Below are 27,487 nucleotides of genomic sequence, written 5' to 3'. Positions count from 1 at the left end.
TCTACCCCTACACACAGTAGCAGTGAACATGGTGGGAATACACACAGCAGAAAAGTATACTGTATAATGTAGGCAACAGAAGAGAGACGCACTAGGAACTCCTGAGACCAGCCGCAGCGGCCGCAGAACTCGGAATGCTCTGAGAGCCTTCACATCCAGCCCACCCGGCTTGCCTGCCATGTGATGAGCTTCACCTGGCTTGTGAGTCATTGTCTCCAGGACCACGCTGAACAGTCTGCAATACACACACATACATACATAGACCAGCTTGCTACATTTGGACCAATTAGTGCATTAACTGTTTGCTTTCCCTAGGGTGTGTTTGTTATCTGTTACAATCTCATATATGGGATCGCACATGGGATCTTTTACTTCTTTCTAAAAACTGTATTTTACTAATACAGGATGATCTTTAAATTCTCTGAGATTAATGTTATAAGATCTTAAGAAGGAAAACCAAGTTTGTGTCAACAAAATTAAGAACGATGCACAGGGACTGAGTTTCTACAAAAAGGGAACAAGAGATTTCCTTCTTTCCCATTTAAGAGTAGCTGTCAAATAACATTGGGATAATCTGTGAAATAGGTAGGAGGAGGGCAAGAGAGAGGGGGGCAAAGGAAGGAGAGGAAGTAGCCTTTCAAGCCCTTTGGAAGGTATGGTGTAGAGGTGGAAAACTGTAAGAACACTGATGAAGAAAGGAGTGAGAAGGAAAAAGAAAGACAGTTGGCAGAAAAAGAAGGGGGTTAGCTGTATGATGTAAATTGATACTAATGATATTAATCATGGCGAAGGAGGGCTGTGTGTACCCCACAATTACGATGACAAAGTCCAGGAGATTCCAGCCATTGCGGATGTAGGAGCTGGGGTGCATGACTAATCCATATGCCAGGATCTTCAGAAAGGTCTCAACAGTGAAGATGATCAGAAATACGTATTCCACTTGCTCCTACACAAATACAGATAGAAAGCACCATCAACTGATCAGTCTATGCATCCCTCCATCTATATCTACATGACATACACATGGTGACTGCATCTTCAGAACATCTTTTGGACTTATATCTACAATAACTGTCAGAATTTTATGAAAAAAAAGCCAGGGTTATATTTTCTCACAGACAGCAGTAGAGGAAAGTCACAGGACAGTTTAATATGGAATTTCAGAGGATTACCAATATGTCACCATTTCCAACAGATGGACACACACATACAGACACACACATACACACAGATACCTATACTCACACAGAAACATGTACATGCACACTCACAGACTTACACAAACAAATATATTCAAATTCAAAATCTGTGGGATTAAATGTCTGCTTCAATCCATTTGCTAATTGCTATTGCTTAGAAAAAAGCAGGGGACAACTTCATGGACCTGGATTAAAAATTGAATTATTATGCAATATGAACAGTATAGAATTGGCATGACAAGACAATAGTGTACTAAGCGAATGTAACACAGTTTGGACACCACAAGTGAACCACCAGAATGATTAAAAACATTAAAATATCTGAATTATAGAAGTAAATTTGCATTATTTGGCAATTACATAAAATTTAAATTTGGTTACTCAAAAGCTTGTAATGGAGAGAATTAAAATGAGGGTGGGAAGAAAAGAAAATGACACAGAGAGGGGGGAGGTGAAGGATGGAGAAAGATGGAGTGATGGGTTGAGGGTAAGCTGCTTATCTAATCCGAGAGCATTTAGAGCAGCTAAACAAACAGACAATCTCCCAAACCCTGATTTTCTATAGCCTGTCTCTCTTTCTCTCTGCCCCACTCTCATCTTTTTGTCTGCCTCTCACACTCTCTCTCTTACTCTAAAATGTTTCTTCATTCTCCTCTACTTTCCACATTTTTCAGGTCTATACAGACTAGTGTCAGTATGAGGACAGTGTTGACAGTAAAATCAGATGAATCTGATCTTGTCTTTTATACACTACCACGCTTTAACCCACTGACTATCATAAACTGATCCTGTGAGCATGGTCAAAGGCTTTATTGTTGGAACCAGACAAAAAGACTCAACTGAGCTGCACTGAGGTCTTGCCCCAAAGAAGTCTGTGTGATCAAATTCCTGGGAAAAAATTGGATCAATACAGGCAACTTGTTGAGGGAACCTGCAGAAAATTTTATTTAAAGGGGCAATAGGGTTTTGGAAAGGTTTTGGAAAAATATTTTACATTTACATTTGAAATGAAATTGTAGCTGTCATGAAATGAAGATAATGAAAACCCTTGTGAAGCTTCAGTGATCAGCAATGACACCTTCTCTACAAACTGATTATGAATTACTGAAGGTAGACAAAAGATAAATGAAAATGAGATAACTGACTCATCAGGTCATCATATTTGGGGACCATGGAGACAGGGGTTATACATTTGTGTACCATTATGGTAACACTACAGTGAAGGTAATATGCTTTGTGATGGCCGCAGTGCGAGACGCACATGGAAGCGAACACTGTTCAGCACGTTCAACACGTTGTTCAGGAACATTTATTTGATCATTGTTGCTGGGTCAGTGCACAGGCCTAGTAAACATGAATGGTTAAATAGGAATTGTTTCAATTTTACTGGTAAAGGGAATGTTTGTTACCTGTATTGAGTGATATTGTTGCAGGTGAGTCCAGCATCAAAGAAGTGCCGTCAGAAAACAAAACAAATTTATTTGGTTCCTAGGGGGAGGGCCGAGCAAACCAACTGTTCTTGGCCACGGGGACCATGGAAGCGGCTATGGCCAAGCTGTGTTCTTTAAAATGTGCTCTCTTCTTTTATGAATATGTTAATAATATCAGTCAAAGTATATGTTTCATTCCAGGACATGTCTTGTGGATGTTTGTGTTATTTGTTATATTTGGACGCCCCCCCCCCCCTTGTGTGTTTTATGGTGCTGGACACCTTGATAAATTCGATAATGGAGATCAGTGTTGTTCAGAGTCGGCTGTGATGTGTATTGTCCTGGGTTGTGCTCTGCTGATATTGCCCTCTGTGCAGTCTTTTTAGAGGCAGAAGCAGATATGGTTAAAAATTGACTTTTTGTCCCTTTTCATTGAGTTCTTGTGGCCATGACCACCTTCATAGGGGGACGGCACTGCTCAGCACGGGTCCGTCACATGTTTCAAACGTAGAAGTAAATGTTAATGTAGAATAAATTACAGGAACTCATTCCTTAAATCCAAGCAAATCAATTAGATTAAAATTTATAATTTAACATGTTTAAATTTATGTTTAAAGGTATGCTGCCATAATGTTAGCCTGCCGGGGTCTTTCCTTGTTGCACACCTTTTTCTCTGCCCCTCCTCTCCTGCCTCTCTGTTCTACATCCCTGCCATTCTTATCATCCACTAACCACTGTTTTCTGTTTGCTTCCTATTCCCTGCTCCGGGCTCCTGTCCGGAGCTGTAGCCCAAGCGTCTCATCTCGTTTTCCAGTCCTGCTACCTCGCTGCCCTGCCCATCAAAGCCAACTGCATTCCAAGACCCGGACATCCTAGGAGACATTCTTATAATCACTCTACTGTTAACTGCTATTGTTTGTCAATCACAAATGTACATTGCATAATTTTGTGTCTAACTCTATCTGCCCAGTGCCGGCCAGAAGCAGATGGGCCCCCCCATGAGCCCGGTTCTGCTCAAGGTTTCTTCCTGATAGGGAGTTTTTCCTTGCCACTGTTGCCTTGTTGGCTTGCTCTCAGGGGGTCTCAGGCCTGGGAACAATGTAAAGCTGCTTTGTGACAACTTGTGTTGTAAAAAGCGCTATACAAATAAAAATGAATTGAATTGAATTGAATGTTACCTCTTCAACTAAATATAAATCTTTCCTTGACATATTGTGGGCTTAGCCCAGCCCAGAAATCTTTAGATTTTCACCTGATAATTGCACCATTTTCAAGCTATTTCACAGTAAAATGAATATAAGATGTGAGACACTGCGCTCTACCAAAAGGTTCCGGTCAGGTGCGTAGGCTGGCTTTCACAACATGAAATCAAAATGAGTACAATCTGAGTTGTCATTCTACTTTGTTATTATGTAAAGGTGTGCCTTGGGAATACTTGTTTTCATAAATGGTGTGCCTTGTGACATAGCTAGCTAGCTAAAGAGCCGTCTTCTTCACCAACCTGAGCTTGTAGATGAGGCAATGGCACTCTCACAGCCTGACTCATCTGCTGCTACAGCAACAGGAGATAACTCTTCCTCCACCTCCTCTAGCCTCGCCTGTGCCTCATTGCCTTCATCCTTTTTCTTTTTGAAAAAGCTTTTTATATCCATAGCCTTCAAGTCTTGCCTTGAGTGAATTAGCTAGCTAGATATGACCAGATGCCAACAATGACAACAATGTCAGTGCTCTCTTTCTCTCTCTGTCTCTCTCATGCTCACACAAAATGCGTGCGTGCCAAATAGTGTGAAGTAGATCTGCTGCTTGAATGACACACAGAGAACCTAAAACATACTTCTGTTTTTGCTCAACAATATCATATTATTTTCGAGGGCTTTAATGCATGATCGGAATGACATGAATAGATCCCAGGCTATTTTTTTATTATTCATATTTTTGTAAAAAAAATGGTTGGTCCACCAAAAACCATGGTCCACATGGTTTGGGGTGACTGATTGAACCTTTTGGCATAATTTAGACGAGCTTCGATGTTCCTTTTTGTAAGAAAGGGTTTCCGTCTTGCCACCCTACCCCATCGCCCAGATATGTGCAGAATACCAGAGATGGTATTCTGCACGGTACCTGCCAGAAATTCCTGTAGCTCCTTCAGTGTTGCTGTTGGCCTCTTGGTGAAAAACTTATCAGGGAGGCTCCCTGATAAGTTTTCTCCTCGTCCTCTCATCAACTTTGGCACCACAGAGGCATTGCAAAGATCAGGACGACCCTCCACCATTTTCTCCACTTATTGATGATGGTTTTGACAGTGCTCCATGGTACATCCGGTGCCTTCGATATTCTGTTATATCCCTCTCCTGATTGGTACTTTTCAACAATTAGCCCTCACAGTTTCTTTGGCAACTCTTTGCGGACCATGGCTCTCCCAGTAGGATGCAACTCCAAACATTCAAGCAAATCCTATAGCAACAGCTGACTTTAATCTGGGTTTAATCAGAATCACTTTCATTGATGGCAGGTGTATGCTATTTACCTACAGGCATGACATTTACATTTCTGTTATTTCTGTCTTTACATTTCAAAAACCTGCAATTTCATAAGGGCGTGTAGACTTTTTATATCCACTGTACTTGTTAACCTTCCTACCTGTTGTGAGCTGACATGCAAGGCAAAATCATTAATGATCGATCCAGGGAATTTGATCATTTTTATTTGTTCAATCTGTGTAAATTATATAGCCATAGTATAATTATTACTATTATAATTTTCATTTTAAATTATTAATAATCTTGGTTGTGAGATCAGCTAGCTAGTTATCGTTCATGCACATCAAAAATGGTCATGACGGTTATCTGTGCTTTTAAGACTAAAAAGTAATTTAAAATTTAATAAACAGGGAGACCAGATAATATCAAGTAAAAGAAGAAAAGGAAGAAAGTTTAAAGGGTCCAAGTTTGGGCATTTATTATGTGGCCATATCCAAATTCTCTATATTTAAATTAGGTTAGATAGCCCATAAGCAAATGTTTGTAATCACTCAGGCCTCGGATTCATTGTGATCATTTCTGTCGGATACCCTAAAAAGGCTTGATGATAGCACACCAGGTATTTCAGGTATATATTCAGAGTTACCCTTATATACTCATGAGTTATATTTGTAAATATAATTCCTGAATATATACATTTAGAGCTATATTTATATATTCAGGAACTGTATTTATATATTTAGAATTACATTTATATATTTCCTGTTTGGCCCCTCATAAAATATATATATATTGTTCAAGAGGCTCTATGAGAGGAGATGCATGTTGCCCTTTTTGGGAGTTTCATGCTTGATCATGCACACTTGTGCTGTTCAGCTAATCAGCACACTGGGAAGAGGCAAGTGAAGGCAGCAGGTTTGGAGGAGAGTGGAATGAGCAACAAGAAAGTTACCTCTGTGTAAAAGTTGTGTTTAGTTCTGGGACTGTTTAGTTATTTTTTACTGGAACTCGGTTTATGGTGTGCATAGCTAAAGACAAGTAAGTACACATTTTCTTTGTGTTTAGATTTGAAGGCGATGCAGTAATGTGGAATTTAGACAAAAAAATTCCACATGTAATTTGTTTGCCATCGAGCAATGTAATGCTGCAACCATTTCCTGAGTGTTTCAGTTTTATAATTGTTGTATAATCTGCCAATTCATACACGCAGTATAAAGGTTTTAGTTAAATGTAATTTTGCCACGCTAGTTATGCGTAAATTGCTATGTAGTTATCAATGGTGATGCTAGGTAAATGATGAATAATCGCACTGACAATGTTATGCTGTGCTGGATGTATGCATGGCCAGGGTAATATGTTTGTGTATCGTTACATTAGTTGAACTACACATTATAAGAGGAGTGGTAAACCTACTTTGTTATCTTAGTTTATAGCGAATGATGTGATGTTACACACAGTATATTTATGGGAGGGAACAGACTCTCTCTCCACCTTTAAGTCTAAGCTCAAAACATATCTATATAGTAAATCCTTCAGCTGAGGGACATGGCCTGGTGCTGGCGTGGATCATAGAGTCTCTGGTGGACTAAGTGGTCATTGCTTTCATGGACTCTGTGCCGTGATCTTGTGTTGACTGTCTTAGGGTCACCCTCATGACTATGCCGGTCCCTTGCCTCCCATCCCCTAGGTATGCTGCCATAATGTTAGCCTGCCTGGGTTTTTTCCTTGTTGCACACTAGCACCTTTTTCACTGCCCCTCCTCTCCTGCCTCTCTGTTCTACATCCCTGCCATTCTTATCATCCACTAACCACTCTTTTCTGTTTGCTTCCTATCCCCGCTCCGGGCTCCTGTCCGGAGCTGTAGCCCAAGCGTCTCATCCCGTTTTCCAGTCCTGCTACCTCGCTGCCCTGCCCATCAAAGCCAACTGCGTTCCAAGAACCGGACATCCTAGGAGACATTCTTATAATTGCTCTGCTGTTAACTACTATTGTCTATCAATCATAAATGTCTTAAATTACATTGTATAACTTGTCTTTAACTCTATCTGCCCAGTGCTGGCCAGAAGCAGATGGGCTCCCCCTCTGAGCCCGGTTCTGCTCAAGGTTTCTTCCTGATAGGGAGTTTTTCCTTGCCACTGTTGCCTTAGGCTTGCTCTCAGGGGGTCTCAGGCCTAGGAACAATGTAAAGTTGCTTTGTGACAACTTGTGTTGTAAAAAGCACTATACAAATAAAATTGAATTGAATTGAAAATGAATGTTAGAGGTGATAAGGATATGATGAATACTAGCAATTGTTCTCACTGCTGATATAATAGGATGTTGCCTATTGTACCTCCCTGTTTCCCTTTAGACCACACACAACATTACCATCTACCATTAAAAGTGCTAAAAGGGAAGCCCTGCCTCCTCCCCTGTTTTGACTGACCCTGGTATTTAACCACAAACAAGATGATCTGGGGTGATCTTACAACCACCAAAATCTCTCGCAGTTACACACTTCAGACAACAGAGGACAACAATCGCCATTTTGTATGCAAGAGGGCCTACACTGGCATCCTATCTTTTTTTGCAACCCATCAGAGCGTGCAACCAGCAGGTAGTGTGCATGCATAGGCATGCAAATATGGTACAGCTGACAGTACCAAATGCCCGCCCATAATTTTTTGCTTCCTCTGACGGTAGAGACGGTCTTTAGAAATGTAGGTAAGTTTTTGGAAATGTAGCTCACTCACTCAATTGCTATTTTTAAACAATAGTTTGTTAGATACCTAGTTAATACTTTACTATCTATCTAGCTATCTAATGTTTCTCTGTCGTATGTCTACACATTTGACATATTATGCGATATTTACATTTATGTGACCGTGTGGTCACACTGGTTGCATTTTCTGATGAGTGTCTACACTATCGAAATAAGCTACCAGTCATTTTATGATGGTATAATTCTCCTAAGGTCATTTTAGACTATTTTTGTCATTTTAGATATTTTTAATATGATAAGTAGAATATCAGGTTGGTAGCAAGATCCATTTGTTGCCTACTAAAAATGGTACGCAACCTAGAGTAGGCTACCTGCGGTAGTATTTCAAGTTAGGGTAGCGAAGATCGATGGCTGCAAGTAGGACGTTTCAACAAGGTAGGACAAAATGACAGAACACCCAAAATTATTTCTGAAAATCAAATCAGAGTTATGAAATGGTCCTATCACTAATGTGCTTCCTATCACTAACGTTACTGTTTCTATAACACGTCAAAATCATGTGAACGTTGCTGCCTTCTGGTATCATTTTTTGACAAGGTAGCAATAATTTATAGACTACGCTATAAATTCCTGCAACCGGTAGCAAAATCTGATCATTTTAATAAATTGTTCATTCATTAAATAAATTATTCATTTATTTGTTGTATTTGACACTTTTGTTGTATTTCTGATCTTTATGAGAATTTCTGTTGTTACTTTGATCTCTTTGTGTGTTGTCTAGTAGACAACTTTAATCAAATGAGAATTTATTTTGTATTTTGCATGGCTAAAAATTAAATATCAATTCTGAAAATTCATACTTTGTCACTGAACTGTTATTAGGCTCTGTCGAGTCGTGGTGATATTGAATCGTGAACCTCATATTGTATATCATATACCATGTATATATGTATGTATGTATGTATATATATATATATATATATATATATATATATATATATATATATATATATATATATATATGTATATATATACTGCAAAAATCTCAACACTCTTGTAGGAGAGCCTTTCCCACACACATAATCTTTCTCCCACAAAAACAAAGCCAACTGTGTTCTGCCACTGCACAGTTTCAATCATTGTTGGCTAATGACATCACATTTGTGAGGTCTTTGGCTCAGTCTGCGCTCAGAATAAATATCTTTACTTTACCTACAAGCAAGCCCCTCCATACATGTTATGTTTAACACTTCTTAATATTTCTGTTGTATATTTGGCCTTGGAAGTCTATGTGGAGTTCATTAATATTTTCATTCAAAAGCCCCTAATCAACTGTTGGAGAAAGACACTGCACTATTTCATGGTATCTGGTAGCAATTGGTAAGTAATGCCTATGAAACTAATGAGTAATTACAAGGTAAGATTATTCAATTCAATTCATTTTTATTTGTATAGCGCTTTTTTACAACACAAGTTGTCACAAAGCAGCTTTACATTGTTCCCAGGCCTGAGACCCCCTGAGAGCAAGCCTAAGGCAACAGTGGCAAGGAAAAATTCCCTATCAGGAAGAAACCTTGAGCAGAACCAGGCTCATGGGGGGGGGGGCCCATCTGCTTCTGGCCGGCACTGGGCAGATAGAGTTACAGACAAGTTATGCAATGTACTTTAAGACATTTATAGGGAACACTTTAAGATTATCCCTGTTACTGGAAATCACTGTCTACATGAAATGACAAAAATCTTTTTCATTCTTACTAAGAATGAGTAATCTAGCATTCATCTTAAATAATTATGTGTAGCTCTACTATCTACAGGCAATTTATGTGCTATTCACTTGGGAAATACCATGGCAATTACTACATTATTTCACTTTTATCCATGTTCATCTGCAAAGTTACTATGACTCTTTCTTCCTAATTACTTGTCTTGGTATTTACTACAGAATTTCAGAGGCAAACTGTGGTAGCCAAGTAACCTAACCTCAAGCCCAAGTAACCTAACCTCAAGCCCAAGCCCAAGAGTCGTAAGACACTGATACTCAAGTTCAAATCCAGATGTGAAGAATGAAAACAATTAAAAATCTAATTTCACAGCTCCAACTGCAAAAGATGACGAAGTATAATGTGAGATTTTAAAAGACTGAATTGGACAGCACAGTCAGTATGAGTGTGGTATATGTGTATAACTACATGCAAATCATTTGTGCAAACATTGCAAAAGTCTCTAAGATTCAATTATGACAACATAACACTAGATAAAAATGCAAAGTTTTATTCAAAATTTTAACATATTACACTTTCTCTATTCTCAAGACATCTATTATTTAAAAGAAATAGCTACAATAAATTTTAAAAGATTTCCAAAAGATTTCTTTAATGTTACACCCTGAATCTTGTTTAGTTTGTTCAGTGTGTTTCCTTCTCTTGCAATAAGGTACTTTGCTGAGTTAAAATACTTCAAACCTAGATAACAAATAGTTTCATTATGCTGTAGGGCAGATGACAGTTCAACCGGGCACACAGACATAAAAAATCATGCAACCATTAAAAATGGTTGCTTCCTTCTTTAATTCTTCTATTTTTTTTAGCTTCAGCAGTAATCTTGAATGATGGTAGCTATTAACAAGAGCAATGACTCCATGGATAAATATATTGATAGGTTACACTTAAATAAAAAAATAAATAGAATTAAAAAACACAGAACATACAGTAGATTTTTTGTGCAGTAGTTTTTTTTGCAGTGACACTGAAAAATACTGACAGGCATCTCTTTAATCTGTGCCGACATTAAAATATTTGCAAAGGTATTAGTCACGAGAATAGAACCCCACATTGCTAAACTTGTTCATTATGACCAAACAGGTTTCATTAAAGGGCGGACGGCATCAGATAATTTGAGAAGGTTACTCCATATAATAATTGGATACCTCTCATGATTCCACTGCAGTATTCTCACTCGACGCAGAAAAGGCGTTCGATTGTCTTGAGTGGGAATACTTGTGGTAACTATTGGAACACTATGGATTTGGATCAACATTTATAGGGATGGTTAAAACCCTCTACTGTTCCCCCCACTGCCTCAGTATTGACTGGGTCTTGCAAATCCCCTCCTTTTGAACTTCAGCGAGGTACTAGACAGGGCTGTCCCCTTTCCCCCCTGCTCTTCGCTCTCTCCCTAGAACCACTTGCTCAGGCTGTTAGACAAAGCCAGTTTATTTCACCAATTACACTGTTAGGCACATCACAAAATATTTCGCTGTACACAGATGACATCTTGCTCTACTTATCTAATATTAATCAAACAGTTCCTCATGTTTTACAATTATTTGATAAATTTCATAGGCTTTCTGGCTACAAGATCAGTTGGTCCAAATCTGCACTGACGCTAATCAGGCAAAATAAAGGCAATGTCTCCCTACCCCCATTTATTCCATTGGTGAACTCTTTTGTTTATCTAGGTATTAAAATAAGTGGCTCTCTCCCAACTATCCTTCATGATAACTACACTGGTCTCATGCAAAACGTAACCACAGACCTTCAAAGATGGAGCTCTTTAAAGATTTCTATGCAGGCTAGAGTTACCATACTTAAAATGAATGTTCTACCACGCATCAATTACTTATTTTTTATGCTACCTATTCAGCCACCTCCAAAATATTTTGACAATGCAAATTCACAATTCTCTAAGTTCATCTGGGCTGGCAAACGGGCTAGGATCCGTCTGTCTACTCTACAACGGCCCAAAGAAAAGGGTGGATTGGCCGTCCCCAATTTAAAACTTTACTATATCAAATTTTAGTTGAGGGACACAGCATGGTGCTGGCATAGATCATAGAGTTTTTGGTGGACTAAGTGGTCATTGCTGTCACTACGTCATGGCCTGGTGACTCTGTTCAGCTGATCCGGCTGTGGTCTGGTGTTGACTGCCTTAGGGTAGCCCTCATGATTGTGCTGGCCCCTTGCCTCTCGTCCCCTAGGTATGCTGCCATAGCACTTATCTGCCGGGATTTTTCCTTATTACACACATACACCACTCTCCCCCCCCCCCCCCCCCCCCCCCCCATTCATCAAAATGTATAAACTATAAATAAACTATCATATATTGTTCGTCGGAAAAGTACAAACAAGCCATGTTGGATTTGAAGAAGGTGGAAGAAGGTTGCATGGTCAGATGAGTCCTGTTTTCTTTAAGATCATGTGGATGGCCATGTACATGTGCGCTGTTTACCTGGGGAACTGATGGCACCAGGATGCACTGTGGGAAAACGACAAGCTGGTGGAGGGAGTGTGATGCTCTGGGCAATGTTCTGCTGGGAAACCCTGGGTCCGGTCATTCATGTGGATGTCAATTTGACACGTGCCACCTACCTAAACATCGTTGCAGACCAGGTACACCCCTTCATGGCAAAGGTATTCCCTGATGGCAGTGGCCTCTTTCAGCAGGATAATATGCCCTGCCACACTACACACATTGTTCGGGAATGGTTTGGGGAACATGATGATGTGTTCAAGGTGTTGCCCTGGCCTCCAAATTCTCCAGATCTCAATCCAATTGAGCATCTGTGGGATGTGCTGGACCAACAAGTCTGATGCACGGTGGTTCCACCTCACAACTTACAGGACTTGAAGGATCTGCTGCTCATGTTTTGGTGCCAGATACCACAGGACACCTTCAGGGTGTCAGAGTCCATGCCTTGGTGGGTCAGCACTGTTTTGGCGGCACACGGAGAACCAACAGCATATTAGGCAGATGGTCATAATGTTTTGGCTCATCGGTGTATATTCACCATGCTTTTAGCATACTGGTAGTGTGTTCCATCACTGAAATGCATGTATGCAGTTGTAGTCAACCTTCCATTGCATCTGTGGGTTGACCAGCAGTATCATTAGCCAGTTTCAGAACATAAATGTGAGTAGAGGAGAACAGCAATGATAACAGTTGCTTAACCAAAACTTTTACTAATTTGCACTTCCTCCTGTGTACTTGGGTAATTCAACTGCATTTACTTTATTTATTTTGCTGGGATTTTCGTAATTTCAAATAATAACGATGTGTGGGTTTACTTTAGAACTTTGTAAACTTTGTTTGCCTAAACCAACATAACTGTGGGAAGTGCCGTATTCTGTGTTTTTTCATAGGTACAGAATCAAATACTTTGCAGCACGCAACCTCTGTCACTTACAATACAGAGACACAGTTATAATTTAAAAGTTAATGACAATATAGGCGTACTGATTAGATATTAGTTATTTACTATATTTTTTCCATTGCAAAACGAATCACGTTTTTATGGATTTCAACTGCAAAAGGTCATTTTGTTCATGTAGAAGTTTGATACTTGCACAGTTTTATCAGAATTGCAAAAAAGTAATCTTGTATGCGGGGCTGCGAATTCCTCCTCCACAACATCAGGAGGATTCGTCCGTTCCTGACAACATACGCGACGCAGCTCCTTATCCAGGCCACAGTTCTCCCTCGACTGGACTACTGCAAAGCTCTCTCCCAAATTCTCCCATGTTACTCCCCTGCTTAAATCCCTCCACTGGCTTCCTGTCGCTGCCAGGATCAGATTCAAGACCCTTACCCTCGTCTTCTCTGCAGTAAACAGGACAGCCCCTACCTACCTCCAAGAACTCATCCAGCCCTACACACCAGCCCGACCCCAACTGGACGCCTCGCTCCTTGCATGGTCAAGGCAGGAGGTGCTCGTTCTGCCAGACATCGGCGTTTCGCCTACATCGCTCCCCAGTGGTGGAACGAACTCCCTGTCCTGCTACGGACAGCTCCTTCACCCCATTCCTTCAGACGGGGCCTGAAGACGCACCTCTTCAGACTCTACCTGGACTGACCCAGCACACCCCCCCCCAATCAGTGCTGTCGTAAATTGCTGTGCTTTTTAAATTGTTTCTTGTTGCCGCCTTTACCCTGACGCTCATTGCGCCGTTTGAAGTTGTTGAAGTTTGTTGTTTGAAGGTATTAGTTGCCCTATACACTGTAGTTATACAAATCTGATAGTACTGTGTCCTCAAACAGACCTTGCTCTCAGCTGAGAACTGTCTCATTGTGGAACTGTACACATCCTGTCCCCGTACTGTCGCTATACTTACTATATGCACTTTTGTAAGTCGCTTTGGATAAAAGCGTCTGCTAAATAAATAAATGTAAATATAAAAGGCACACAGTTCTGATCTTTGATTTTCTTCCTGCCAGATTAGCTAGCTCCTAACAATAACTGCAGCCTACACGATGGCTGTCCCAATACTAAAGGTCTTTACACATACAACGCGATTTGTCGTTACGATTTTTTCACACTTTCGCATCATTTTTTCACGTCGCCCTGTATGTGTAAAGACCTTAAGTCAGCTGCCTGCTGCCTGCACCCTTAGAAGTGAGCTCCCTTATAAGGTAGCATCCTATCGGAAAAGGAATCTCAAAAGGCAACGATATCGGGACACACTGTGAAGGCAGGATCACGTCATAGATCGTTCGTGTCCCTGGAGAGAAAATTAGTTTAACGTTCGTCTAACTAAATGACTAGCCACTAGATCAGTCACTTTTTTCAATTTAATCAGATCATCATGTTAAGCATTTCAGTAGCTGTAAAACACTTCACCTTTGTTCGATGGACAACCAAACTACTAAAAAGCTTGTTCTATTGGAAAGTAATGTGATTACTAGCAAGATAGCTAGCTAGTTCACGGAAAGCTCACCGAGGTTTAAAAACATTACATACATTATTCCAGTGTATTAAATAATTACAATGTATTTTTTTAGATATAACCTCAACAAATTATTGAGTTCACTGCATATGGACATTTATATTGAGCTCCTCTGCTATCACCACATCTACCGCTGTGGTGTTTTCAGCCACCATTAATTTCATGGAAGTTGAGAAGCTTGAGGTAATTGCAAAGACTTATGGCATACCCTACCTGGCAAAGGATACATCGGATGCTGCCTTCAAATTTAACTGAAATAAGGCACCTTAGAAGGGCGTATTTTATAACGACTTCGGTTTGGGACATGCATACGAAGGGCAAGTGTGCAAAATTGTGAAAACAGTGAAAACGCTGCCTTCTAAGGCAGCTGACTTCGTATTGGGACACAGCCTATATGTACATGTATCTGTGTTTGTCACAGCTCAGGTGAGGACTCAGGAGCGGACCACGTAAGTTTCAGGTTCCGTGCGACTTTATTTTAGGAAGATGACAGCGTAGCGAAAACGATAACAGGCAGGGTCAAAAACCAGGCAGGCAGTCCGAGGGCAATTCCGGGGAAGGCGATCGTGGAGTCAGGCAGAGTCAGAAACCAGGTAAGCAGGCAATCAGGCAAACAGGGCAAAAACAGCAGGCAGAGAACCAAGGTCGGGTGCAGACAGAATCGGAAACCGGAACAACGAACAGGCAGGAAAAACGGCGGGGACAAAACAGGAAAGAGACGCTGTAACGAACTAGCAATGAGACAAGAAACAAACGGGGAATATAAAGGGCTGGGGTGACGAGGAGATGGGATGCAGGTGGGCAGGCAGGTGAAGGTAATGAGGAAATCAGGTGGGCAGGGACCAGGCTGGGAGCGGGGCAGGGCTGGAACACAAGGAAAACAAAAGCACATGGAGAAAAAAAACAAAAAAACAACAGCTAAGGAGGCAGAGCACTGACAGTGTTGCTGAACATGATTTGGATGCTGGAGAGTGGGGTGTTCTGTGAAAAGGATACTGATATTTCTTCATAGCAAGCCTGACTGAATTATAACTTAGCTAGCTAGTAGGGCTGGGCGATATAGCCGTCACGATATATCGAATAGCTATTCTTAGGGCAATAACTGTCAGGGCTCCGCCCCCTTAAGCCGCGGTGTTTTTGTTTTTTCCCCCTTACCTGTGTTTTTGTTTCCCCTGTGTTACAGCCCCGCCCCGCTCCCTGCCTGGTCTACGCCCACCTTATCCCCTCATCACCGGCACCTGCCTGCCTGCTCACCTGCATCCCATTGCCTCGTTACCGCTGCCCTATATCTTCCCTGCGTGTCCCTGTCTCATTGCTAGTTAGTTTCAGTGAGTTCTTCCTGTCTCGTCCCCGCTTTAGTTACCTTGAGTCTGTTGCTGTTGCCGTTTCCTGCCTGTTTCCCGACTTCGTCTTCTGCCTGCCGACTTGGATCCGTCCGACACCATTCGCCCGCCTGGTTCCCGACTCTGCCCGCCCCGACTTCCGATCCTGGATCCACCCCCGGACTGCTTCCCCGTGTTTTTGAACCCTGCCTGTCCCTGTACTACGAACTGCCTGCTGATTGAAATTAAACGCTTGGTTCCGTTTACCCGGTGGTCCGCGTTTGTGTCCCGATCTCCGATCCTGACAATAATGGCCATCCCCGGGATTCGACATTAGGTTTCTTCCTGTACCGTTTTCCCTTTAGTCATACCTGATGCAGGAGCACACCTCCAAAGTTCAGTGAAATGCTTCTGGGGCAGAAAAATATCACTTGTATCCAAGGGTTAAATTGGACCAGGGCTGTCCAGGGCTCAGCCCCGGCACATAGACATACACTCTTCTATGTCATTAGGGGACGCTCAGCCGTGCACATCTTCAACAATGTATATATTTTTACACTTTTCTCGTTCTTAATAATTCAAAAATGACTAAAACACGTTTCCTGTAGCTGTAGAGAACACAAATGAGGTGATGTAAGAACTTGCAAACATCAGAACTTTCACGGGGTTTCCCTTTTTTCTGTCAATGGGTTTCCTTACTTTCGCACGTAACTTATTTTTTCTAGCGCACGTCTCACGTTACATGGTTTGCTATGTTTTCATTAGCATTATTAAGTGTCTCATAGTTTTCAGTTAGCATTTGCTATATTTTTTAATGCTAAATTGCTGTTTCCTCAAAATTGCTAAAATTAGCTAGAATTTTTCCAATCGCACCGGTTTTAGCATATGCGCTAAATGGTTAATCACACTGGTGTGACCATACGCGTGAAAGGGTTAAACGCTACCTAGCAGATCAGTGACCTCAGTCACTTGTCAGTCAGACAGCACAGATGGCAGTGATAGGTGGCTGGCAACGTAGGGAGAAAAATAGGTCAGAAAATGACACGTTTAATAAAAGAATGTAAATTGTTCCAATATTCTGCTTAATGTTTCGATTTTACTAAATGATAGTTTGACGTTAACGTTAAAAAAAAGTTTGTGGCAGGTGCCTCCAATCTTTGGTAGCTAGCTAACTGTTACATTAAGCAAGCATTTCTCAAACCTCTCCTGGTGGCCCACTGTCTTGCATATCTTCTATCTATCCTTGCTGCTTGATTAAATCAGGTGTGCTCAGCTAATCAAAAGTGCCACTGATGAGTTCAGTCAGGTAGGTAGAGCAAAGATAGGCAGAAGATACAGGACAGTAGGCCACCAGGAGTAGGACTGAGAAACACTGCATTAAGCTAGCTGGAAAGCTCTAGTTCGAGCTAAACTTTCAAGCAAGCTAGCACGTATTGAAATCTCTCAGCCTTGTCAGGACAATCGTGGTTTGAGCAGAATAGATCAACTTAAATTACACCATGGCTAGGTAATGCAGGTTAGTTTGACCATTTCCTAGCTGTAACATTAACGAATGAAAAGGAACTAAGCTTGCAATGTTTGTCTTGCCTCTCATAGGAACAAGGCTTCATTAAATTTTAGTTCATTAAGCTTTTTACACTCCTATTTTCACTTAGATAATAATGATCTGATGAACTAACTGGTTTTGCTGATACTTTTACAGTAAGATGTTGTGCCCAAAATTTTTAGAAAGTCATGGAATTTGATTGTGTTCTCTGTGATGGAATTAACTGTAATATTAGCCTACCATTTCCACTGTGTATTGATGTGGAAGTTAAAATTCTTCTATCTAGCTATTTGGGATAATGTGTCTTCCATGAGTGCACATGTAGTTGCTTTTCCATTTTTTCTCTTTTCTATCTATAGATTATGGATCGCAAGATTGCGAGGAAATGGTGATTGAAATTTTATGTGACTTTGAAAAGTCATGAAAAGGTTTGGAAATTTGAAAAGGTGTTGGCAGCCTGTGTATTAATTCTAGTTTAATGCAACTCTTAAAAAGACTGCTCTATTTATATTACTTTGTATTATTATTCTCTCCTTTAGTGGTAACACCAGTCCTATATTTGATACAGATACACAGGAGAGTGCACTTACAGAAAGATTTTATTGTCATCAGCTGTAGCTTTGCGCACTGCCAACAGTATCTAGAATGACTTTGATTAGCGTTTTAGTGTTCAGAGCAGAGGGTTGTCTCACCTTGCTATATTTTATTTACAGTTTGTCAAATGACATTCGGATTTTGTAGTCTATGCGCACACACACGTGCACCCATGGCAACCCTGAACCTACAGAGCCTCCCCACATAACAAATCCCAATTTAACCCCTGCTTGTATCTATGTTGGTTAACTTACCTATTAGCTTAGAAAAACACATAGCATATGTTTTCACTCTTTATCTTTGTAGCCATGTGTTTCTACCTACCACATGGAAGCAGCATAGTGCTGTTGCTGTGATATCAATATTGAATAGCTACGAGTTGTGGCAGCGGGTGAGCTGGAAACAGGGGAAGCCCGAACACTACCTGTAGATCTATCATTACTTTCATCCTGTTCTCCTTTATCCTCTTTGATTAACCATAAAACAAATAATTCAAATAATCAACACCAATCACGTAATTAGAATAAATGATTATGCTCACGAAACCCCGCAGATTGTCTGAAATTTGTGTGCTATTGCGAAAGCGGAAGCCAGGAGAACTATCAACATTCTGTGTATGTGCTGAAATTGAAAAAGGTTTTGGTCATATAAATTCACATTTTAGGAGTCATGAAACTTAATTGTATGCTTAAGGGCTGAGCAGTTCAAAGAAATATCTATGGAGCATTTAAATCACACAAAAACAGAAAGCATCACCCTCATTCATCCAACATCTTTAAACCTGGTGTCATTACAGCTAGAGAAACTTCCCAAAATACAACAGAACAAAACAACTGAGAACATGCATTGTGAAGGCATTAGTCTACAGATATCCATGCTCAGCCACATTCAGAGACAGATAACCCTGAAAGCTGGAATAAGTAGTTTTGCAAAAACTCTGAAGAAATATTGCAGAAGATCTATTGAAACTGAAAAAAAATTTCCATGCTCCTAATATGGCTCTTCTTCATAAGCTACTGTAAAACTTCCAATAAATGCTGAGGTGCATATTTGCTTTAATTACTTAACTTTACCAGCGTTTATTGGAGACTCGGCGATAATAAGAGCTCAGGCTTCTGCAAGTTATTGGTAGCTTTCTGCTCTTGGTGGAGCTGACCCACCGATGTTGCTGCCCTGCATCTGGGAGTACACCTTGGATGGTTCCCTGGTGAACAGGGCATTTATCCTTTTGGTCTCTGCTTTGTGGTTAGTCTCCTTAGTCTGGCAGCTAATGATGTGAGCCTTTACTTAGCAGTCTCCAGGGCCTCAGTTATGGACATCCCATTGTATTTCATGATCTGGCTTCTGTCCTTGATCCTCACACCAGTCTGTATTTGAGCCAGCTTACTCACCTCCTGTGCTTTTTTTATCTTGGCTTCCAGCCTCATCCTCCAAGGTGGGAGCTGCCTGTCGTTTGCCTTGCTGCCAAGCATCTCTAGGATCACTATTGCTGTATACCAAGTCATTGGTTTCAGTGATGGTGGTGGTTGAGATTGTACGTAGTGCTGCCTTGACATCTGTCAGCATGCTGCCAGGTAGGTGAGATAGGCGAGGTGGTCTTGTTCAGGGCTTGACAGTGTCTAGCTTATCCATGATCTTCCTTCTGATATCAGCAGCTACGGTATGTGGTTCAGGTTTGGGCAGGGTTGGCTTGGTGTCCCTAGCTGGGCATTTAGGTTGAGGATGATGTTGCTGCACAGGTGCGTTGGGGTGGTCATCACGTTTTGTCTTCAGCCCATCAATTTCCAGTTGTGAGAGTAGCTTCTTATTGACGATGTTGAAGCGCTGTGTTACCAGTTGTTTTGCAGTTAGCTTGGATGTTGACCTATACATCCATAGCTCCCACATGCGCTGCATATAGCCTCTTTCGTTGGGCTTGCTGTTGGAGTAGCACTCCATCAAGTCCAGGTTCTCTGCTCTTGTCCATGAGTGGTTTGTTCCAGCAGCCCACTTGTCACCAGTTTGCCCTGGTTTCCCAGCATTTGACGTGGACCTTCTTAAGCCAGGCAACATCCAAGCCGGCAACTCTCCTTGTTCTGGTAGCTGTCATTGTAGAGGTAGGAAGGTATAGCATTAGGGGTCTTGCCCAAGGACCCTTACTGGCGGTGTGGTTGCAACTGGGGTGCAAACCACGGTCTCCCAGGTGGTAAACAGCTATGTTGCCACTGTGCCACCCAGCTGCTATCTCAGCCTCCCAGTAGCTTGGATTACAGACACACGCCACTGTGCCCGGCTATATACAATATATAGTAGTGTGCATGGCCTCCTGGCTTCAGCTCGTACATGGAAGGAGGAGTCGGGGACAGGATATCCATTCGTTAAAGATCTCAGGCCCCACACTGGAAATCCAGCGTGCAGAGATTTTAGATCAGGCAATCAATTATTACTAGCGTATACCAGACTGGAATGCAATTCTATTAAAAGCTATCACTGATGTGTTTTTTCGGATGAAAATTTCTTCAACAAATAACCTATGTTACGCACCATCAATGCCACGATCATAAAACAACAGAAAACCAAGATATTTCAGACTGTAAATCACACGAAAGTAGTCTGGGACCCGAAAGTAAAACCTAAGGAGATTTTTGGTGGACACTTAAATATAAGGAGTATTGTGTCAAAGACGGAGCAACTCGAACCTTGATTATCTGTGTCTTTCTGAAACGTGGCTAACTCCAACAACTCCATGAGGTGTTTTTAGTATTCCAGGTTAGACAAGATCGTAAACACAACAAGGGTGGTGGTGTTATGATCTATGTTAAAGAAGGCATTCAATGTAAACAAATTGATTTGCCAAATGATATTTTGGAATGTGTTGGGATTACCATTACTCTCTCCCCTGAAATGTCCTTTAATGTAATTGTACTGTATCGACCACCAACTGAAAAGGATGTGTTCTTTGATAATTTATCTGATCTTCTCAAAAAATTTAATGGCAAAGAAGTGCTCTTAATGGGCGATTTCAATCTGAACTGGTTAGATAAAATACGTAATACGAAAGAGGTTAAGGGACATTGCCAGTAAATTTCACTTGACTGAGATGATAGAGAATCCAACGAGAATAACAAGATCCTCAAGAGCCTTGGTTTACTAATACTTTATGGCACTTAATGAAGAAAAGAGATACAGCCCTCAAAAAAATCTCTAAAATCAGGATTGGAAACTGACCGTTTGATATATATGTAAAAGCCTTAGAAATAAAGTTATGGGGCAACTTCAGAAGGCCAAAGCTAATTTCTGTCAGGGCTCCGCCCCCCTAGCTGTGGTGTTTTTGTTTCTCCCTGTCCATGTGCTTTTTGTTTTTCCTTGTGTTCCAGCCCCGCCCCGCTCCCCGCCTGGTCCCCGCCCACCTGATTGCCCCATTACCTTCACCTGCCCGCCTGCTCACCTGCATCCCATCTCCTCATCAGCCCAGCCCTATTTCTACCCTGCTTGTTCCTGTCTTGTTTGCCAGTTCGTTGCAGTGTGTTTCGTACCTGTTTCGTTCCCGCAGTTTTTTTGAATGCCTGATTTCTCCGTGCTTGACTCTGCCTGCCCTTCGTCTTCGTTTTTCTGCCTGCCATTTTGTCCCGTTGCCTGATCGTTTGCCTGCCCGGTTCCTGACCCTGCCTGCTTCTGTTACCGACCCTGCTTTTGTCCACGGACTGCCTTCTGGTTTTCGACCCTGCCTGCTTTTGTTGCGCAACTTGCCTGCCGTCATTAATAAACCCGCCTGGAACCTGAAGCTCTCTTGGTCTGCAACTGAGTCCTTGCCTGAGCCCTTACAATTTCTTTCTTGAAATAAGACGACAGGCAAAAGGGAACACAAATGTTATGGAAAGGTATTGATCAACTCACAGGAAAACAGCGCCCCAAGAGTGGACCTATAGAGCTTAGGTTAAATGGGATTATACAACATGACAGTTTAGCTGTTACAGATAGCTTTAATGAGTATTTTTATTAACTCCGTTCTGAAACTGGGTGGCAATTCTACAGAAACCCAATTTCCCATGGTTTTAACTAACGAAATTATACTGAATTTTAAATATACAGATGAGGAAAAAGTAAACAAAATCCTTTCATCATTATCGAATTCAAGAGCAAAAGATACTTGGACTTGATACTGTTTTTCTTTAAAAATACAAATATTTTAACCACCCCACCCTATCACTCATATTATAAACTGGTCACTGGATGAAAGTATATTCTCTAGCACCCTGACAGGCCCATCAGTATACTACTTCATCTAAATAGTAGGTAGGCAGTTAGGTAGTTAATAAATAGTAGGTAGTTCATCCAAATTAAGAAAACCTATTCCATCCCATGCAATTTGGGTTTAGAGCCATTCAAACCATTTAAACCATTCAACTGAAACTGCTTGTTGCTACTTCCTTGAAGTCATTAAGGCTAGCCTTGATAAAGGAGGGGTGGTGGGTGCTGTATTTCTTGACCTGCGTAAGGCTTTTGATAGATAAGAGTACTGAATGATTGACTAAGTTGTTTAAATTCAAACTTTCTGTTAATGCACTAAATTGGATTGTCTTAGTTACTTGACCGCTCACAGTGCGTCCGGATAAAGGATAAAACATCATTTCTAAGAGCTTGCGTTATGGGAGTGCCGCAAGGTTCCATCTTAGGGCCATTGTTGTTCAGTGCATACATCAATGATCTTCCATCTGTGTGTGATGGTGTAGAGACCCTGATGTATGCAGACGACACAGTTTTATACGCACATGGGAAAGACCCTGAACTGTTAGCGCCGGAGATCGGGACACAAACGCGGACCGCAGGATGTTCTGGTTCCAGGTGATTTATTGAAAGGGACAGGCAGTTCGTAAATGCAGAGACAGGCAGGGTTCGAAACACAGAGAAGCAATCCGGGGGCAAATCCAAAATCGGGAGTCAGGGAGAACAGGGTCAGGAATCAGGCAGGTGAGAGGCAGCGATCAGATCCAAACGGCAGGCAGGAATCGTGGTCAGGAAACAGGCAGGATCGGCAATGTAGCAACAACTCTCGAGAAACAAAACGCAGGGACGAGACAGGTGAAACACACTGAAACGAACTAGCAACAAGACAGAGACACGCAGGGAAGATATAGGGCTGAGGTAACGAGATGAAGGGAAGCAGGTGAGCAGGCAGGCAGGTGCAGGCAATGAGGAAATCAGGTGGGCGGGGACCAGGCGGGGAGCGGGGCGGAGTTGGAACACAAGGAAAACAAAAGCACAAGGACAGGGAAAACAAAAACACCGCGGCTTAAGGGGGCGGAGCCCTGACACTGAACAAGTTGCTGCCAAATTGTCATTAACAATGGAAAAAGTTGTAAAGTGGCTTAGTTATTCATGTCTCACTCTGAATATTGAGGAAACAGTGACCATGTATTTTTTGAACAAACAAAAACAAAGGGTTTTTCCAAATATTTATGTAAATGGACAAAAGATAAAAAATGTTGATGAGTTTAAATACGTAGGTGTTACTATAGATTCCACTGTTAGATTCAAAAGGCCTATTAAAAAGATGTGCCATGTATTGGAATATAATATAGCTATTATATATTATTATTAATTATATATTAGGAATTCTTTAACAGTTGAAGCCTGTAAGACATACTTGAATGCAATGATTTCTTCCTATTTTTATTATTGCATATCATGTTGGTCACAGGCAAACAAGACTGTCTTAAAACCTATTAGGACACTTCACAAACAAGCCCTTAAATTCCTGGACAGGAAGTCACAACAGTATCACCATTGTGATATACTTGTTAAATATAAAATGTTAAGCTTTGACAGCTCAATTTTGTATTCAGACGTCCGTTTAGTACATAAGATTATTCATAATGCTACTCCTCCGCCGTTGAAGAGCTTTGTTCAGCTCTGCTCTGAGCAAATGAGATCTATTGAAGCCAAAGCCATTAATGAATGGAATAAGCTCCCCGCCAATCTGAAAACCTGCACAGACTTCCATATTTTCTCCCATGAAGTTAAAAAATGGATTTTAAGTAATCAGTCTTGTCGGCATTAATTCGACATCCTGATGACCTGATATTATAACTTTGGATATATGTATGTAATATTTTGATATCTATATTCTGCCATGTGTTTATTCCTATGAAATGTGTTATTGTGTGTCTGTGTATGTGTGTATGTGTGTGTGTGTGTGTGTCTGCGTGTGCCTGTGTGGGTATGAATAGGATGTTGGCCTATTTGTAGTAGTGATGTTAGGTTTTGTTTTGTGTTTTATTGTTTCCTTCACCTGCCCAGGGACTGCAGATGGAAATTAGCTAGCAGCTAAATCTGGTACACAGCATCTTTCCTCTTTTTGAGGTTAATGTATTTTGTACATGGTCCCTGATATAAATAAATTTAATAAATAAATAAATAAATCCTAAAGACAGCTTGTTTTGTTCATTTATGTTTAATCTAAGTCGTGAACAGATGAACATGCAAATTGAATTCACTAAAACAACCTCATTTAGCCTAATTTTTTTTAAAAAATGTGTTATTTAATTTTTTAGCCACAAAAAATAAATAGGACTACTGTAAGCATTTCAACCCACTGATCGTTCGTTTTATAGTCACAAAAAATAAATATACTTTTTCCCAGTGTTTATTTGAGGCAGGCGTTTATTTCACTGAAAGGGTCGTGCATACCAGCGATTATAAGAGACCTGTGTTTATTGTAGACTCAGCTACTATTGGATGTTTTACAGTATTTCTCTCTGCCTGGAACAGCACTATAAGTAACATTTGTGAGAACCATAACCTCACTCTTGACTAGTCAACAACTGAAGAGCCTGGCACTACAGTATGCTCTTCTAACCCCTTGCTAAAAGAAATTGGAGATTATGGCCCCCTTGACTACTACCTTCAAATGCAAGTAATACTACACAGATATCTCCAAGCAATCAAATATGGACTAAATGAGAAGAACAAGCAAACATATCAATATATACTTGTACTGCAGCTGTAGCAGCATCTCAACCAAAATGATGTGCTTGACAGTTCTGTAGCTGGAAAACTACAGAACACAGAAAAATGTAGTGAGTGAGCCACACCAATACAGGTCATTTCATGATGGGCTTTTCTTTAAAAGTAATATTTTCCTATCAGAAGATAAATGAAGAATTAAAGTAAATCAGTGACTTCAAGATTTTTAATTCTTTTGTTAGATCTCAGAGGAAGCACAAACTTTGTGCTTTAAAGTTGATTTTGAGCAACTTACCTACCAGACCCTAATATATCTTTGTCATGAATTTATTTGGCAGTCTTGTGTAAAAGTGTAAATGTAAAATGTAAAGACCTACGGCTATGACAACATATTAGAATCTCTTTCTAGATCTTGTGACCTTGGAACAACAAAGGCTTTTCCTCCCACAATCACAGTATATCAAAGTCACAACCCAGTATGTAGTGATTGAAAACCTTGGCACTCACAGAACCCCATGATACTTTTGAGGGTATTGTACCAGTGGAACTTGCACACTGCAGAGGAGTGTTCATTTCAAAAAAGTAATTCGCTATTAACAGCATGAATCGAACCATTCTCCAGTTTCCACATATATGGGGAGACATACACTATATGGACAAAAGTATTTGGACGCCTAATCATTACACCATCAGGGACTGTAATGACATTGTATTCAAATACATATACTTTAATATGGAGTTGGTCCCCCTTTTGCAGCTATAACAGCTTCCACTCTTCTTGGAAGGCTTTCCACAAGATTTTGGAGTGTTTCTGTGGGAATTTGTGCCCATTCATTCTGTAGAGCATTTATGAGGTCAGGCACTGATGTTGGACGAGAAGGCCTGGCTTGCAATCTCTGTTCCAGTTCATCCCAAAGGTGCTTGATGGGGTTGAGGTCAGGGCTCTGTGCGGGCCAGTCAAGTTCTTCCACACCGAACTAATCAAACCATGTCTTTATAGTCCTTGCTTTGTGCACTGGGGCACAGTCATGTTGGAATAGAGAAGGGCCTTCCCCAAACTTGCCACAAAGTTGGAAGTATAGCATTGTCCAAAATGTCTTGGTATGCTGAAGCATTAAGATTGCCCTTCACTGGAGATAAGGGGCCTAGCCCAAACCCTGAAAAACAGGTGTGGCCAAATACTTTTGTCCATATAGTGTATATGGGGAGATACAATCGACCATATGTGGTGCCACATATGTAACTATAATCTTTAATGTTTGTGTGCTTTTGTTGTTGGGGGGGGGGGGGGTCTGAAAAGAACTCATATGACCATTGAAATATATGTCATCAGAACAAGGAGCAGAGGCCACAGCTCCCCTTGAGAATGTCAGACTAGTGATGGAGGCTATTGAAGTGCTTGAGAATTTGGGTAATGCAGCTTGTACATATGCCATGTCACTGTTTCTTAGTTACCCAAAGAACCTGAAGTCCACCTTTGAAGTGTTTCAAAAGATCATGATGGACTTAGGTGTAAGCAAGCTTTCAACAAATGCTCTGTTGAGGATAAAAGAAGACATGATACAACAGACAGCATATCCGGGGGTCGCCATTGAAGGTGTAGGGGACAGATTAGGATACAACCATAGATGACTGAGAAAAATGTGACACCATTTAGCATCTTTCATGGCACTGATTTTTACAATCGATGAGGAAAATTCAATGTTTTTGCAAAACATGTAAATAGATTTTGGTGGAATATTGCATTTCAAACTGTGTTATTGGATTACAAATATATGCTGTACTGGATTTACAGCATTTACTTTTGGACTAAAGTTTATTTCTAGGCTGTAGTGCTGACTAAATTTGTCACATGATATGAATTACACATACTATTCTTAAGGCAAGAAACAAAATACATGATTTTTGTGGCATTCCTATTTAAATGTATATTTTTTTAGATTTATATGCTACCATAGTGTTCCATTTCATTGTGAATTTACATGTTCTCTAATTAAGTTGCCAGTTAGAGCAACAGTTTTAACACTATAGTGTGCTGTATGTAATCACTATTTAACAGATTTATTGTGAAATAAATTTCACAAAAATATTTGTGTTCAGACCAGTGTTCCCTGTTTACTGTATGTCTGCTAAATTATCAACGACAGTCACTATCATTATCATTATTTTCAATATCGATACTCACCAGGTCATGGTTGGTGGCATTGGAGTCATCCTCAGGGAAGGGTTTGGACACGCCCAAAGCCACACAGTTGGCAAAAATAGCAAGCAGGATGAATATATCAAAGGGCCTTCAGTACACTGGTTATGGAAATGCACAGAAAACACTGAGAGACTACAGCATTGCCACATTCACCTAAAATCTGGTGTCATATGACTTCTGTTCAATAGCAGTTGTTGAATAGCCACAACCCTGCAGCTCCACTGGCTCTAGCTTTTTTATTGTTTTTGTTGTTAATTTCCCAAATCCTTAAGTGTTTTTCGCTGTGAGTACTACGAGTGTCTTACATTATACAACAATTAATGTAAAATCTACAATAACCTTTGTATT

The 27,487-nt window shown here is 40.8% G+C and overlaps 1 protein-coding gene across 1 annotated transcript in view; it reads right to left on the bottom strand.

Moving 5' to 3' along the window:
• Positions 1-27,487, bottom strand: part of LOC118780466 (voltage-dependent L-type calcium channel subunit alpha-1D-like) — a 138,229-nt gene that overhangs the window by 98,957 nt on the left and 11,785 nt on the right. The window contains exons 3-5 of the mRNA XM_036532959.1: positions 27,122-27,227; positions 807-946; positions 93-235 (exon numbers count right to left, since the gene is read on the bottom strand). Coding sequence (XP_036388852.1) covers positions 93-235; positions 807-946; positions 27,122-27,227 — 389 coding nt within the window. The remainder of the gene's footprint in view (positions 1-92; positions 236-806; positions 947-27,121; positions 27,228-27,487) is intronic.

This window comes from Megalops cyprinoides, chromosome 7, assembly GCF_013368585.1.
Source record: "Megalops cyprinoides isolate fMegCyp1 chromosome 7, fMegCyp1.pri, whole genome shotgun sequence".
Taxonomy (NCBI): domain Eukaryota; kingdom Metazoa; phylum Chordata; class Actinopteri; order Elopiformes; family Megalopidae; genus Megalops; species Megalops cyprinoides.
This window is presented reverse-complemented; position numbering and strand designations above follow the sequence as displayed.